The following is a 13,859-nucleotide window of genomic DNA, read 5'->3' as shown; positions in this document are numbered from 1 at the left end:
AAGTGTGTCTTTGATTTCTTATATAATTAGCAACAACAAAACCCACCACCTGCCTTGATTTGTTTTTAGATAAATGTTTAAAACATACAAGTATAAAGTTACACCTGTTATGTAAGAAACATTCAGTTCAAAGTCATATCAAACAAACACATTAACACTGTTAATGATAAATGGAAACTGCCTGACCCTTGTTATGAAATGAAATTTTATTATACAGCCCGCATTAACAACACATGTCCTTATTTACACAGCTAGTCTGAAGTGTCCAGTTATTGCACTTGGTCACATTATATGTATTAAGTCAGCCATGCATCAACACTACTGTATTCAGAAACCACACCTTGTTGGTTTCAATTTCTTAGTCAGTAGGAAACCGTGTAAAATAATAAAACAAATCCTACAGACTTGGCCTGAACTTTGTGATTCACTTCATGGATCTTTTTTCAGAGTTATTTTTGGACAATCAATTAACACTAATAACAGACACAGCTTTTGTATTTTTGTCAGTGGTCCTCAAGACTCCATTGAGGAAAACAGGTTTTCAAACTTTCTAGTCAGAGTATAGTTTATTAAGGCACATGGAATTGCCCGGACGAAGCTGGCTCCCATACCGTTATAATATCCTCTAAGTCCACGTCTTTCATATATCCCAATAAGTCCCGGTAAAACACCTGCAGCTGGGCGGGAATCTGGGCTGAAAGCTGGAAAACAAGTTAGAAAATGATGACTAAAACATAATCTCAAACTGCTTCATACAACTGAAAGTGTGTCAGAGAAATGACAGACGTTACCCTGCGCTTGCTGCTGAGTTCGGATCACCGCCAGAGGATAACTGACCATTTGTCCAGAGGCGAAGGCCACAAAACTGAAGAAGAACAGTTTGGAGTCACTGTTGTAGGCTGGATCGCTGTTTGCCCAGTTCATGATCGACTGCAATGAGAAGCAAATTAGCATCTTTCAAAATAAAAGTGCACTTCACATCTTTGTAGTGAAGTTCTGCCTCACCTGATGTACGGCACACTCCACGCCTGCGTAGGGGATCATGCAGAGGATGCTCGGCTTAAATCCGCGGTAAAAGGAAGACAGAGATTCATGTGTGTAAATGGATCGGGCGCACGCCACGACGCCATGATAAGTGCCAGCTTGCTGCAGGTTCAGCCTCACTTTCAACACCTGTAATGCAGAAAAAAGGAGAGGTAAGAAACCGACCTCTACAAAAATACAGTTAACAGAGTTCTTGAACGTATTCATATGGTTAAAACACAAATTAGGAACATTACATATTTCCATTTCTTGTAAAGGACTTTGTAACTTTTTAAATTCAAATTGTCCAAGACGTTTTATCATGTGATATTAGTACTGCACAATACTTCTCATTAGTGAAAACTCACAAAGAGCTACCTTTTCAAATTGATCACCAATTATATATTTTTACTACAAAGACTGAAAAGCTTGGAAGCATTTTGTTTGTTGGACTCTTGCAGTGAAAACTGTGCAGCACATAATGATCCTACAAGTTTCAGCCTCTGCAGACGACGCAAAATGAAAGAGGCTACTGTTTAGCTGTGCATCCACTCTTATTAAAATGCAAGTAACGATTACTGCTGTTGTTTTGGTATCTTAAAATAGTTTACACCTTTTGAATCGTGAGGCTGTGGGCTTTGAAATGTTATATAATTGGTCAAATTTTACTGAGAAAAGTTCAATGCTAGTCAAGAAACAGCAGCAAAATGTTTAATCTGCCTGAATTCAGGTAGCTGAGGTTAAATTGAGACGTCAGTGTATTTAGTGCAAACAAAGGAGAACCTCTAAAACCATCAGAGTGTTTTGGTTTCAGCACTTAAGATTAGAAAATGATCAGTTTGATGTTGCTATATAGCTAAGAAGGTAAAGTGCTGTGCTGTGCTGCACATGATGGAAACAGTCCTCCTCAAATGTGATTCAGTCGTTCATCATGAGAGTGTTTGAAGGAGCAAATGAAGGGATTCAGTCTTGAATAAAGTTATGATAAAACATAGAACAAAAGCACCAGTAAAAACAAAATAATATCTGCACACTGCCGTCTCACTCCCAATTCCTTTTTATCCCACATGGATAAAACGTTTCAGCCACCAATTAATACGAACTGTAATTAGAGTTGGACACAAGATGGCAATATGCAGAAATTTATGTGCAGATATTTGTTGTGTTTATGTGCCTCCTGATGATGATTTCTATTTAGAAAATATTTAACAATAGTAAAAGAGGCCAACAAGCGTCTCCTCATTCATTTCGTTTGTTCACAGCAGTTAAAGCTAAAAGATTCATATTGAACGAGACAATGAAACAGTGACATTTATAATCTATACTTCAACAATATTCATTTTAAAATACAGGACAGGACAGAAATGTGAAAGCACTCAGACCTGCCACTGATCTCTGATACCTCTAAGGGGTAGAAGGCAGCGTGAGCAACAGCTCCGGAGACGCAACCCAAGCCGAAACGCTGCTGCACCGTCAGAGCCTCCTGGGTTTTATTTTGGGTGTACACCTTCATCTGGACGGAGCAGAGAAGCTCAATTAGAAACCAGAAACCCGTCATGAATAATTCACACCAGAGAGCCCGAGGCTGCTGCAGTATTTCTCACCTGGGCGTAGATGAGACACTGCAGCGTCGACTGTGGCGTTCCTTTCAGCACGTTGACGGCGTTGCCCTGCCACATTGACCGCAGACCGCCGGCCCTCATCTCCTGAAAGCCCTGGGAGAAGGCCTTGGACCCATGAACCTACGGAGCAGACGGGAAGGAGTTTCAGCTGAATCCGTCTCGTAGGCAGTGGTGCAGCGATGTGAAGCAATAGTTTTAGACAAAATACCGGTGTACATTCAGCGAAGATAACAGAGTCTTACAAAAGAAACAGTATGAATACAGACAAAATCATGTGACCCTGCTGTCAACCTCTTTTCACTTGCTCTGTTCAGAGAGGTCAGAGGTCATACACACACACAGATGGAAACAGCACTAAAAACCGCATCAGTCCATAAAAAAAGAGTCTTTAAAAAAAAATAATCAATACTTTTTGTAAAAAATGTCTTATTTCAAGTTTGACTTGACAAAATTAAAAAAATCCAAACACCAGCAAGCATCAAATCAGATTAAAATGCTCCACTGAAGAAAGTAAACGGCTTTACAGTCGCTTCAGTAAGTATTCAGATTTAATTTTAAATTAATAAAGTTATCATGATAATAATCTACATTTAATCATTTATAATGAAAGATTTGTGCAAATTTGCTAAGCAATATTCTGGGAACCAAAAAAAAAAACTTCCCATTGAAATCATTACTAGAACACAAAATGATATTCTCAGAACATTTTTCAAGCAAAAAAAAAAATTCGAGGAGGATAATTAAATACTTTGTAGAAGCTCCTTTGGGAGCAATTACAGCGTCGAGTCTTCATGGGTAACTCTCTGCAGGCTTTGCACACTTTATTTATCCCACTCGTTTTAAGAGACCCTCACCAGCTCTGTCAGATTGGATAAAAACTGTCAGTGAAAAATGTCAATTTGATCCATTTAAAATCAAATCTACAACACAATGAAGTGCTGGGAGGGTAATGGGTTCTGAGTACTTTTTGAAGCGACTGTATGTGAATTTGGATGCGCAAATTCATGCTTTACTTTTAGGAGTACAATATGTGACACAATAAGCTGAACTCAAAGGACCACTTACTGGTTTTCACAGCTTTAAACTGCATCGCATGTTCTTCAGTAAGTTGCTCTGTAGCTCTGGAAGCTTGTGTGTTGACCTTTGAGCGTAGATTGTAGACTGCATATGAGGCTTCTGATCAAGATGACTGCGTTATACAGCCAGCAGATATCTCATCTCGAACTTGAGGTTCACAGTATTCGTTATCTAATCTGTATAGGTCAAAAATTGTGTTTCCATGGATTCTGTAACTGACGTGAGAATTTCAACTTCACATTTGCAGTTTGGGCAGAGGCCCACATCCCTGCAGGGGTTTTCTAAGGTGTCTGTGTATGTTTGTGTTTTCGTCTGTTAATCTTCTTAAATAAATTTAGTGTTAAACTAACAATCATGTTGTATGCAGCATTTTATCATGGAGTTTTTCTGGCGTCAAACCTGCATTTGTTTACAAAATAAACAGATTGTTGAAGAAACCATCTGTAGTGGTTTCAGTGTCTCCTGACAAAGCGGCACCTGATAGTGGAGCTGACCTGAAGTTGGGTTTTGAGGCGGTCTATGGGGGCCGTCACAGTCCGCGACACAGCGTCTGCCAGTCCAGCTGCCACAACGAACGTCCTCCAGGCACCAAAGCCGGACGCCTCCTCAGGGAACTCGATGGGCATCGCACGGCTCTCACCGACATCAAAAACCTGAAGGGGGACAAACGGAGGGAATCGGATTCATCATCACATTCAGAGTCCGACCATCAACAAGAACTCGGGAGCGGCGCCGCCAGATGATCTCACCAGACTGTGCTTCCACGAGGACACCAGCTCCCCGATGTTGTCCACAGGGTTGAGGATGATGTGGTGCAGGAATTCGCCCCAGTCCACCGTCATCGAGCTGTCCTTATCCATCCTGGTGTCAACGCACACAACAGCAGCAGAAAATACGGCTTCGTCACAACATGAAGGGTCTTTATGACCAGCTTTGAGTCTTAAACATCATCCTAGTGTCACTTTACAAATAGGCGAATATTGGTGGGATCTTTATTGATCAGTGAGAAGGAACTGATTTGTGACAGATCAGTAATAAGCCATTATAATCAGATATGCAATAAACTCAGGTTTGCCAGGTAGTGAGTCTAAACTGAAGGATCTGTTTGTGCCTGCACAAATTAAGAGCTGAAGATTTATCCATTTTGCACATTTTAAGCCAGAAAGTGTGCAGTTAATTGATAGGTTTGGCTTGAATGATGTTTTTTCATGACATAGAACAAGTAACGACAGGCTAGTCTCATGAAAAAACTTAAAATATGGGCTCAAACCTGGCAACCCAAAACTAAGACTATTTTTGAAGGAATCTTACCATCAGATTATGTGTTATTGTGCAGTAATGCCAATATCAAACACTAAAACAGCTGTTTGGAAAGTACTACTGCAATACATGCGAATTTGAGAAATTTGAAACCCCATAGAAGTGTAATTGTTTTCTTTTTTTTTCCCAAACAAATAAATATTTACTCAAATGCAACAATGAATCCATGAAGTAGTGGGCAGAAAAAAGTCTTACATTTGTATAATTTTTTTTGCATTCGGCTTTGAAATGACCACTCCTAACTCCTTAAACAAACATATGACGTCGTCCTGGTCAATCACTCCTGATCAGAAGAAGAAATGCACAAAAAAGATTACAAACAGACACCGGTTCTGCTCGTCCTGTGAGTCCCAGCAGAGAGTCGGGAGCTCAGGGTTCATGCATGATTGCAAGGGTTACTGAAGAGCTGTGTACCATAAACACATATCATGTTTGCATGGCAGACATTTCCTGTCTGACCTTGAAAAGCACATTTTACAGCAAAAAAAAAACCATTTAGTCCATACAGGACAACATACTTTATACATAAGTAGGAATGATGTGTATTATGTTCTTTAGAGGGTGTAAAACAGGAGGTGCAAAGCTTAAAAATAGATTAAAGAGTCATCACATTGTGTTTGTGGTATGTATTTAACAGGCCTACAGTGCTTTGCTGTCTCTTATGTTTTCCTTCAAAAGTATTAAGACTACCTCACTCACCACACTTGTTCTTGTCAAGGTCATGAAAGTAAATTTTCCACTTCCTCTCTCTGTCCATCATGTAGCTGAGGAACTCTTGATAATCCAGCAGGCCATCTTTGTTTTTGTCATAAGAATCAATGATATTCTAGAAGAAATTAAGTCTGTAATTAGCAGGTGTTGGATGAATGAAATTAGATCTGTGCCCTTATAGACAATATTAGACAGCAGACGTGTTACCTGGACCTTGCCATCAGCTGAGAGGATCCCATGCTTCCTCATCTCGTCATGGAGCTCCGCCGTCGATATGAACCCATCTTTGTTTTGGTCCAGTTTGACAAATAAATCACGAAACTGATCCATGGTTTGTAGAGAAAATATATATAAAAAATAAAAATAAAAATACCCAGATGTAAAAATACAATGTAAAAAGCAGCCTGCTGTGTTTCGCTGCAGGAGCTTTTTATTGAAAGGAGAGAATTAATGCATTGATAATCATCAGAGATGGTTGAGCTGCAGCTCCGCACCGCTGCTGACTCATGGGCTGAGCTCAGAGGCAGTGCAGTAAGAGAGCTTACATCAGCAGTTTAAAGTGGATAGATCACTTCCTGTGTGGGACAGCAGGCGGCGCTGTGGCTGCAGGAGAGATCTGCAACATCATCTTTATTGACTGAGGCCTTTCTCCTGTTTGAGACCCTGAAGACAGAGTTTAGAGACACACCATGGGGTGTGATAATAAGAGTATAAATGATGGGATTGATCTTTAAATGCCTTTAAAAAAAACCATGGTAAGTGTTAAATGTGTGTTTGCATCATGGGATTGAGCTACATGACAAAACACACACTCAAACACTGCTTATATTCTTCTTATATTTCTTCGTCTCTACTTTACATCCATCTACTTTTATGATTTCTTTTTAGTGTGTTCTAATATTTGTGATTTTTTTTTTTTTTTTACTGGATTTTATGCTGTTCACGTTCGAACACACAAACACAATTAAAGTCAATATTAATTTTGAATGTGCTCTGAAATGAACTGACTCCACTTGTATAGTAGTTATTCTTATATTCGTTGTGTTTAAGAAACTAAAAAGTGAGTTACAGTGACATTATAGTTCATATAAACATGAAATTCCCAGAATTCCTTATTTTTCTGCTTTGTTCTTGGTGTTGTTTTTCTTTTTTTATGTTTATAACTTACATAGAACACAATAATGAGGACGGGTTTATTTTTTCCATCTCTCACCTGGCTGATGAGCAAGGACCCCTGTATAGGGTATGACGAGCATCAGCAGTCGCTTTCTAGAAAGAGCTGCTGGAGTTCAGTCCAAAGTGTCGAGGTAGCTCGAACCACACCGGAAATTAGCTTTCAAAATAAAATAAAATTCCTCGTTGTGCAAAAGTCCAAAAACTCTAAGGCAAAAAAAGCTTCTTTAAAAGCAAATTGTTACTAGAGAAAACAAGGTGTTTATTAGGCTTTAGTCTCCTGAACTCCTGCATTTTTGCTAACTTTATACCAGGGCTCACATTGGTGGTCACATTGGAAAATGTGATGTCCTCCTTCAATTAAATTGTGCAGTTAAGATAAAATTATGCAGCTTTAATTTGATCTATCCTGTCATTTGTAGTAAAAGATCAAACAAAGTATGTTTTATTGTCCATTTACGTTTTTTGTTTTTTCATAGCGACAAGATAGCAGCACAAAACTCATTTCAGGAGTTCCTATTGTTATGAAAATGGCGTGGAAAATAGTCATATTTAACAAAACAACAAAATAAAATATAAAGGAAGCATAGAAAATTCATAAAAAGGAGTCTATGTTGAATTTTTTTTAACTCATCCGATATATTAAAGTGGGTTTAATTTTGAAACAAACCGGAAGCAGAATTACTTATTGAGTCTAACTTGACTTTGGCGCTGTGGCTGCAGGGGAGGGAGAGCTGAAGCTATTTAAAGAGGGTCATCCAGTCACGGATAAATAACAGAGGGTCCACGGCGTTGACTAACCACCTCTAAATGGTCTTCATCCTGCACTGTGTCTCTGTCTGTGTCCACTTATTGTTTATCAGTCTGCTGTGACAACCAGCCGTCGACCAGACCCAGGCCAGTCCACCAGCTCTGCTTCACGGGCTATTCCGCTTTTTTATTTTTCATTTTCTATTTTTTTTTTTTTTTTAATATTGGGGAACACGTGAAAAAAAAATGGGCAAAGATTACTATAAAACGCTGGGTATCTCTAAAGGAGTGACGGAAGAGGACATAAAGAAAGCGTACAGAAAACAAGCGCTGAAATGGCACCCGGACAAAAACAAGTCTGCAGCCGCGGAGGAGAAATTTAAGGAAATCGCCGAGGCATATGAAGTCCTCAGCGATCCGAAGAAAAGGGAAATTTACGACCAGTACGGAGAAGAAGGTAATGTGTATTTTTTTTTTTTTTTCTCTCTCGGGATTGTCCTTAAAGATATCGTCGTAAACCGGCCGGATGGCTGGATGTAAAACATAACTGGCTTTAATTCAAGTCTCACACTGTTAGGCCCAGCAAACAGCTGTTCAGCAGATCATGGGCCTTTTAGTTCTGTGCATTTCATTATAAGGATCAGCGTATTGGAGTATATCTGCAGTCATTAGCCCATTTTTTTTTTAATTTTTTTTTAGGAGAAACAAGAATCTGTTTCCATTTCCACAACAGATTTTTTTTTTTAGCACCAAAAGGGTGTACAGTAGAAAAAAAAAAAAAAGTATTTTCCTTAAATAACAGCTGTTCTGTACAGAATAATTACTCTCTGAGTAGTGTGTGGACGTCATTTTCAGTCCAGATGGTTTACGGTGGGAACCATGTTTGATGACGAGGAAGGGAAAATGGACTGCCAATCATCTCCTTAATTCACTGCTTAGATTAGAAAGGTGGGACATTATGATCTATGCCAATTTCTGCCAAGCGCTTCAGTTCAGTCCTTTTTAGTTCGTTCTCTCCTGACAACGACTTCGACACCTCCACTGAACAAACTACCGAACAATACCAAGTGCTGTGTTTTTACGTAGCTGTCGCTGGGATCATCTTTCATACGAGGTGACGTGATGACAGCGATTTCTATGGTACCGAAAATGAAACGGATGATTGTCATGACTGAAGCCAAAGTGAATGTTATAAAAGCATTGATGAATAAATTGCAGAGCTGCTGCTGATATTTGTTTTAAGGTAGTTTATCAGGTTATTGATTGGCCTCTGATACCTCGAAATTTCCTTGTTGCCAAGGTAACCTCTTGTTTTTTACTCTGGAAAAAACTAGTTCACAATGATGTAAAGACAAAGAGAGCTGTATATATTTATACATGTCTTTTAGCTGTATATATGTCGATTGATATGTCTGTTTTTGTGTATGTATATCGAGGAAAAAGCCCCAACCGCAGTCATATTCCTTGTCTGTATAAACATACCAGGCCAATTAACACTGATTCTGATTCACACATTTGAGAAGCTGGAGTCATTTAGTGTTTGATATTTCTGCTTGAAAGTCTATTTTTAAGCTACAATCAAGATTAATCAACAAATCACTGCAGCTGTATTAAACGGCATCTTATTGTGAACTGATCGTGCATCCCTGTTGTTGAAGAAGGCTTCTCTTGCAGCACAAAGCTCTCTCAACACTGAGTGTTTATGTCATGAGAATGTATTTCTGTTGCCCATCAGGTCTGAAGGGAGGAAGCGGTCCCACCGGTGACGGACAGGGCAGCACCTTCACCTACACCTTCCACGGGGACCCTCACGCCACCTTCGCCACTTTCTTCGGCGGCTCCAACCCCTTCGAGATGTTCTTCGGGCGCAAGGTGAACGGCAGAGACGACGAGGACATGGAGGTGGACGGAAACGACCCCTTCGGCTCCTTCACCAACTTCAACATGAACGGCTTCCCGCGAGACGGCAACACCGGCCTCGGAGGGCAGCAGCGGCGGAAGCAGGACCCGGCCATCATCCACGAGCTGAGGGTCTCCCTGGAGGAGGTCTTCCACGGCTGCACCAAGAGGATGAAGATCTCTCGCAAGAGGCAAAATCCTGACGGCAGGACCATGCGCGCCGAGGACAAGATCCTCACTATTGAGATCAAGAGGGGCTGGAAGGAGGGAACCAAGATCACGTTCCCGCGGGAGGGAGACGAGTCGCCCAACACCATCCCCGCTGACATTGTTTTCGTCATCAAGGACAAGCCACACCCTCACTTTAGGCGGGAAGGCTCCAACATTGTGTATCCTGTTCGCGTGAGTTTACGGCAGGTGAGGCGCTCTTCCCACTTCGACTGAGTGTGGTGGTATAAATAGAGTCTGATAGATGGATTAGTCACACGGCGCCGTTTCAGGACAAGTTCACACTCAGCCGAGAGTGCTGCTTTAAAACTGCGCGGCTCAAACTCTGGAAAAGCCTGGTCACGATCGATATCCTGTAGGTACTTTGCCTCAAATGTTGCGTCTCTGGAAAGTGCAGGCATATTGAATGAGCATAGTACCGACCTACATACACACACACACACACAATTCGGCTGTGCACTTATGTAATGGGGATCATCAACATTGAGAAATAGGAGCTGTATCCCAGGGAGGGCAGAGAGGCGACGGACGCCCACGTGCACACGGTGCAAGATGTACTTGTATAGTTCCTCCCACTCTCCTCAGCGCTCGCCGTTAGATTTCACTGCCTCATCTCCGAATTACTATTTGACTATAATCAAATTGAATTGTTTTATCTCCACGCGAGTGTTCGTTCTTGACTTTGGTGGCTCTAGTGTGATTAAAATAATCAAAAAACATCTCATGAGTTTTCACCAGACAAGAAAAGGAGAAGGATCCAGCAAGGCCGTTCGATCGTTGAAACAAAGATTACAACCACCTGTGATCACGTGATGAGTAAACTCCACCCGCTAATGAAGACTACTTACTGTGTCAGTAGCAGTCAAAAGCTCGAAAAAAGCTGTTTAATGCACCTTTTAGTTCAGTTTATTTGGTCAAACAGAGTCAAATAATGATCTCCGTGTTCTGTGTAGGTCTGTCAATTGAAATACTACAAACTTTGCGACAGGTTGATGAGAAATCGGTAAAAAGAACTGAAGAACTGCGGATGGCTGATTTTGTGCGCATCGCTTGTGGAAACTTGTAGCATGAGAGCATCCTGCAGAGCATTTAGTGAGAAACGCTCCGATAGGAGCTTATAGCAGATATGTTGTATTGAGGTAAAAGTTGTCTGATAAGAAACAAAATATGATGATCCAAAGAAAGTCATTGAAATTATTATTTTACAACATGACAACACATAGAGAGGTTTAAACACGATTTAGATTATTTTATGTGCAATTTTTTTTTTTTTTTTACATTTGCCAAACTAAGTATTAAAAAAATACCCTTATTAATGTTGCAATGTTAATTTTTGCATTAATCTCAGCCTTTGAACAGATTTATGTGTTATCATGTGTGGGTTGCTTCTCGCCTCACTTACGCCCATATTCCTGTCTCTGCAGTCGCTGTGCGGCTGCTCGGTTACCGTGTCGACGATAGACGGCAACACGTGCAACATGAAGATCACGGACGTCATCAAGCCCGGCATGAGAAAAACTGTCGCCGGACAGGGCCTCCCTCTCCCCAAAAACCCGGAGCAGAGGGGAGATCTGGTGGTGGAGTTTGACGTGAACTTTCCTGAAACGTTGCCCGGCAACGCCAGGGACGTCCTGAAACGGCATTTACCTGCTTAGGATGGAGGACGCGGACTGAAGGAGGCGAAACAAGGGCACGACAGCGCTCACCCTGGATAGCGAACACACCCCCACAACACACACACAACACACACACAACACACACACAACACACACACAACACACACGACACACGACACACACGGGCCCCCCAACGGACGAATGTGCAATTTCTATTTTTGAGCTATTTGGTATTTTTTATAAATACCGTGCATGTGGCCAAGTTGCAAGCGAAAGGACTGTTTGGATCGTTGATATCCGCAAGTACACATTTTACACACGTTTTGTTAGTTGGAAATATTTGGCTGTGAATGAGTCTACAGTTGCCAAAAAAAAAAAAAAAATCCCATGAATCCTTGGGAAAACTTTAGTGCCAAACTGCAACATTTTCTGGTTCTCATTTAGATTTGACAAGCTTCATTATTGACACTTTTTTTAAAACTGTCTTTCATGTTGATTTAGTCATGAATAGATGCGAGCTTCGATTTGGAGGCTGTCTTTATATTATCTAGGAGAAAAGTGGTGCAACGAACTCAACTGGTGCAATGTGTGCGTTTTAGAAATTTATATGTGAAGACATTGAACTTGAATTTTAAAATAAATATTTCCACATGAGCCGATCTCGAGCTGTTTCAAATACACCCCCACCCCCTTGAAATAAAAAGTGCATTAACACTAATTGCTTTAAAACTGTTGATACTGCTTAGTATTTTTTGTAGTCTGCGTAGCAATATTACACAGCATGGGTTCTCTACAGCGCGGGGAAATGAAATTAACCTATATTTTGATAGTCAAATGTAATATTTTGCTGTTGTAAAACGTCTACGTTAACATTTCTGATGTGCAAAGACAAAAAAATTAAAAGTATCTTGACTGAATTTAATGCTCAAAGTTAATGGCAAAACTATGAATGTGTAAATATAGCTGTCTGGTCTCAGCTGCTTATATTCAGCTGCCAACACAGAGACCTTTACATTTTCCCACCAGGGGACGCCACATCACTCAGCATGACTCAGGGGCCCACACAGGGGATGCTGCAATTCAACAATATCTATCTATCTATCTTGTCTATCTGTCTATCTGTCCATCTGTCCATCAAATTCTTGCGTGTACATCAGCATGTGTTAAGAGATTTGTGCAAATGATGAGTCACTATCATCCAGGGAGGGTGGCGAGTAAACACACCTGCTCCTTCTCAGCGTGGGAGCTCACCAGCCGGCGATCTCCTCTGAACAAAATCATTGTAAAACTGATTGGAAATTAGAGAAGTGTTTTTGTTTTTTTTTAATGAGAAAACGCAATGGCTGCGTTTCTGCTCGTAGTCTCCGTCTGTGGTTTGCTCGTAAAATAATAACCACAAACCTGCGATGGCGGTTCACGCATGAGAAGATGCCTCCTGCAGCTTCTTTCCACAGTGATTGATTTTAAAAAGCACGCGTCTGTGACTTGATTTCAAGTTTAGTGAATGCTTTAATATTACGTTTTTTTAAAATCTGTATTAAAATGAACAAAGGAATGTTCATTTTAATATGCTAATACTGCTTAGGTATGTTAATAATGTGTCAATAGTTATCAACACAATATATCACGCTTAGGAAGCCCTTTACTTTTGATAAATAGATTCTAAAATGGTTCTTGTTCAACTGATTAACACTTACTGATTTTATACAATACACGCTTCAAACTCAGCCTTCTTTAAGAGGTAACAATTTTCAACTGAATTTCAAGCAACAGACATCAATTATGGGGCCACAGCCTTTTTAAAGGTTGTGGAATAACTTACTTCATCTGGCGCTCACACAGAGAAATACTAAAAAAAAAAAAAGCATCTTATGCAACACCACTCTACAAGGCTGTTATTTTCATTGATTAGAGGGAAGTAAAAATGTCAAGTTCTTTGCTGTTGTTTTTCAGATCTCTCTCTGGCCTGCTGATGGGGACAAAGAGACTTACTAAATTTCAAATTCTCCACTGTCTCTTATCCCCCCCAAAAAATCCTAAGGTTGTTTGTTTCGGCCACAAAGTTGTGGTGTTACTGCTGATAAAATATGGGTGCTTTCCAGTGAGGAATTTAAAAGAAGTAGGCCAGAGTTTAAGGGGTTAACCTGAAGGGGCCACAGCATAAACATATTGGGCCCCTATTAATCTTCACTATACATGTCAGCGCCATTATTATATTTCTTCAGGTACCCAGAAATAAACATGCACTCTCGATCTGAAATTTACATTTGGGTATCTTTTTTTGTGTGTTTTTTTAGATAAACACTAGAATTTAAAACTTCACTTTAAAGTTGTTTTTTTTTTAGCAAAGTTTGGCTGCAGGCAACTTTAACTTCTACATACTTGTGGCATGTGTTTAAAAATGCCTGAATAATTGTTTTAAAGTGACAGTCCCTCCGGC

At 40.3% G+C, this 13,859-nt stretch overlaps 2 protein-coding genes across 2 annotated transcripts; one reads left to right on the top strand and one right to left on the bottom strand.

Annotated features, from left to right (window-relative positions):
• Window positions 1-130: 130 nt before the first annotated feature.
• Window positions 131-6,263, bottom strand: slc25a24l (solute carrier family 25 member 24, like). Its single transcript, XM_069157950.1, has 10 exons — window positions 5,961-6,263; window positions 5,742-5,868; window positions 5,238-5,325; window positions 4,472-4,583; window positions 4,217-4,375; window positions 2,628-2,765; window positions 2,426-2,536; window positions 1,006-1,173; window positions 792-930; window positions 131-701 (listed from the first exon to the last, which is right to left on the bottom strand). Exons 1-10 carry the CDS (start codon window positions 6,081-6,083, stop codon window positions 514-516), a joined length of 1,353 nt encoding a protein of 450 aa, XP_069014051.1. The 5' UTR covers window positions 6,084-6,263; the 3' UTR covers window positions 131-513.
• Window positions 6,264-7,631: 1,368 nt separating this feature from the next.
• Window positions 7,632-12,336, top strand: dnajb4 (DnaJ heat shock protein family (Hsp40) member B4). Its single transcript, XM_069157949.1, has 3 exons — window positions 7,632-8,133; window positions 9,412-9,992; window positions 11,228-12,336. The coding sequence occupies exons 1-3, from the start codon at window positions 7,923-7,925 to the stop codon at window positions 11,456-11,458; spliced, it is 1,023 nt and encodes a 340-aa protein (XP_069014050.1). The 5' UTR covers window positions 7,632-7,922; the 3' UTR covers window positions 11,459-12,336.
• Window positions 12,337-13,859: the final 1,523 nt, after the last annotated feature.

Source organism: Embiotoca jacksoni, unplaced genomic scaffold, assembly GCF_022577435.1.
Source record: "Embiotoca jacksoni isolate LCO1_2020_lvr unplaced genomic scaffold, fEmbJac1.0.p SCAF_22, whole genome shotgun sequence".
NCBI lineage: Eukaryota > Metazoa > Chordata > Actinopteri > Embiotocidae > Embiotoca > Embiotoca jacksoni.
This window is presented reverse-complemented; position numbering and strand designations above follow the sequence as displayed.

What these genes read in the sequence shown, in the direction of transcription:
- slc25a24l (XM_069157950.1), bottom strand. Translation starts at nt 6,083, where the DNA reads ATGGATCAGTTTCGTGATTTATTTGTCAAACTGGACCAAAACAAAGAT. An exon ending in GCAAAAAAAATTATACAAAT is followed by an intron (nt 4,584 to 5,237) that starts GTAAGACTTTTT and finishes CGTTGACACCAG; the next exon opens with GATGGATAAGGACAGCTCGA. An exon ending in CTGCCTTCTACCCCTTAGAG is followed by an intron (nt 1,174 to 2,425) that starts GTATCAGAGATC and finishes TCTGCATTACAG; the next exon opens with GTGTTGAAAGTGAGGCTGAA.
- dnajb4 (XM_069157949.1), top strand. Translation starts at nt 7,923, where the DNA reads ATGGGCAAAGATTACTATAAAACGCTGGGTATCTCTAAAGGAGTGACG. An exon ending in CGACCAGTACGGAGAAGAAG is followed by an intron (nt 8,134 to 9,411) that starts GTAATGTGTATT and finishes GTTGCCCATCAG; the next exon opens with GTCTGAAGGGAGGAAGCGGT. An exon ending in TTCGCGTGAGTTTACGGCAG is followed by an intron (nt 9,993 to 11,227) that starts GTGAGGCGCTCT and finishes CTGTCTCTGCAG; the next exon opens with TCGCTGTGCGGCTGCTCGGT.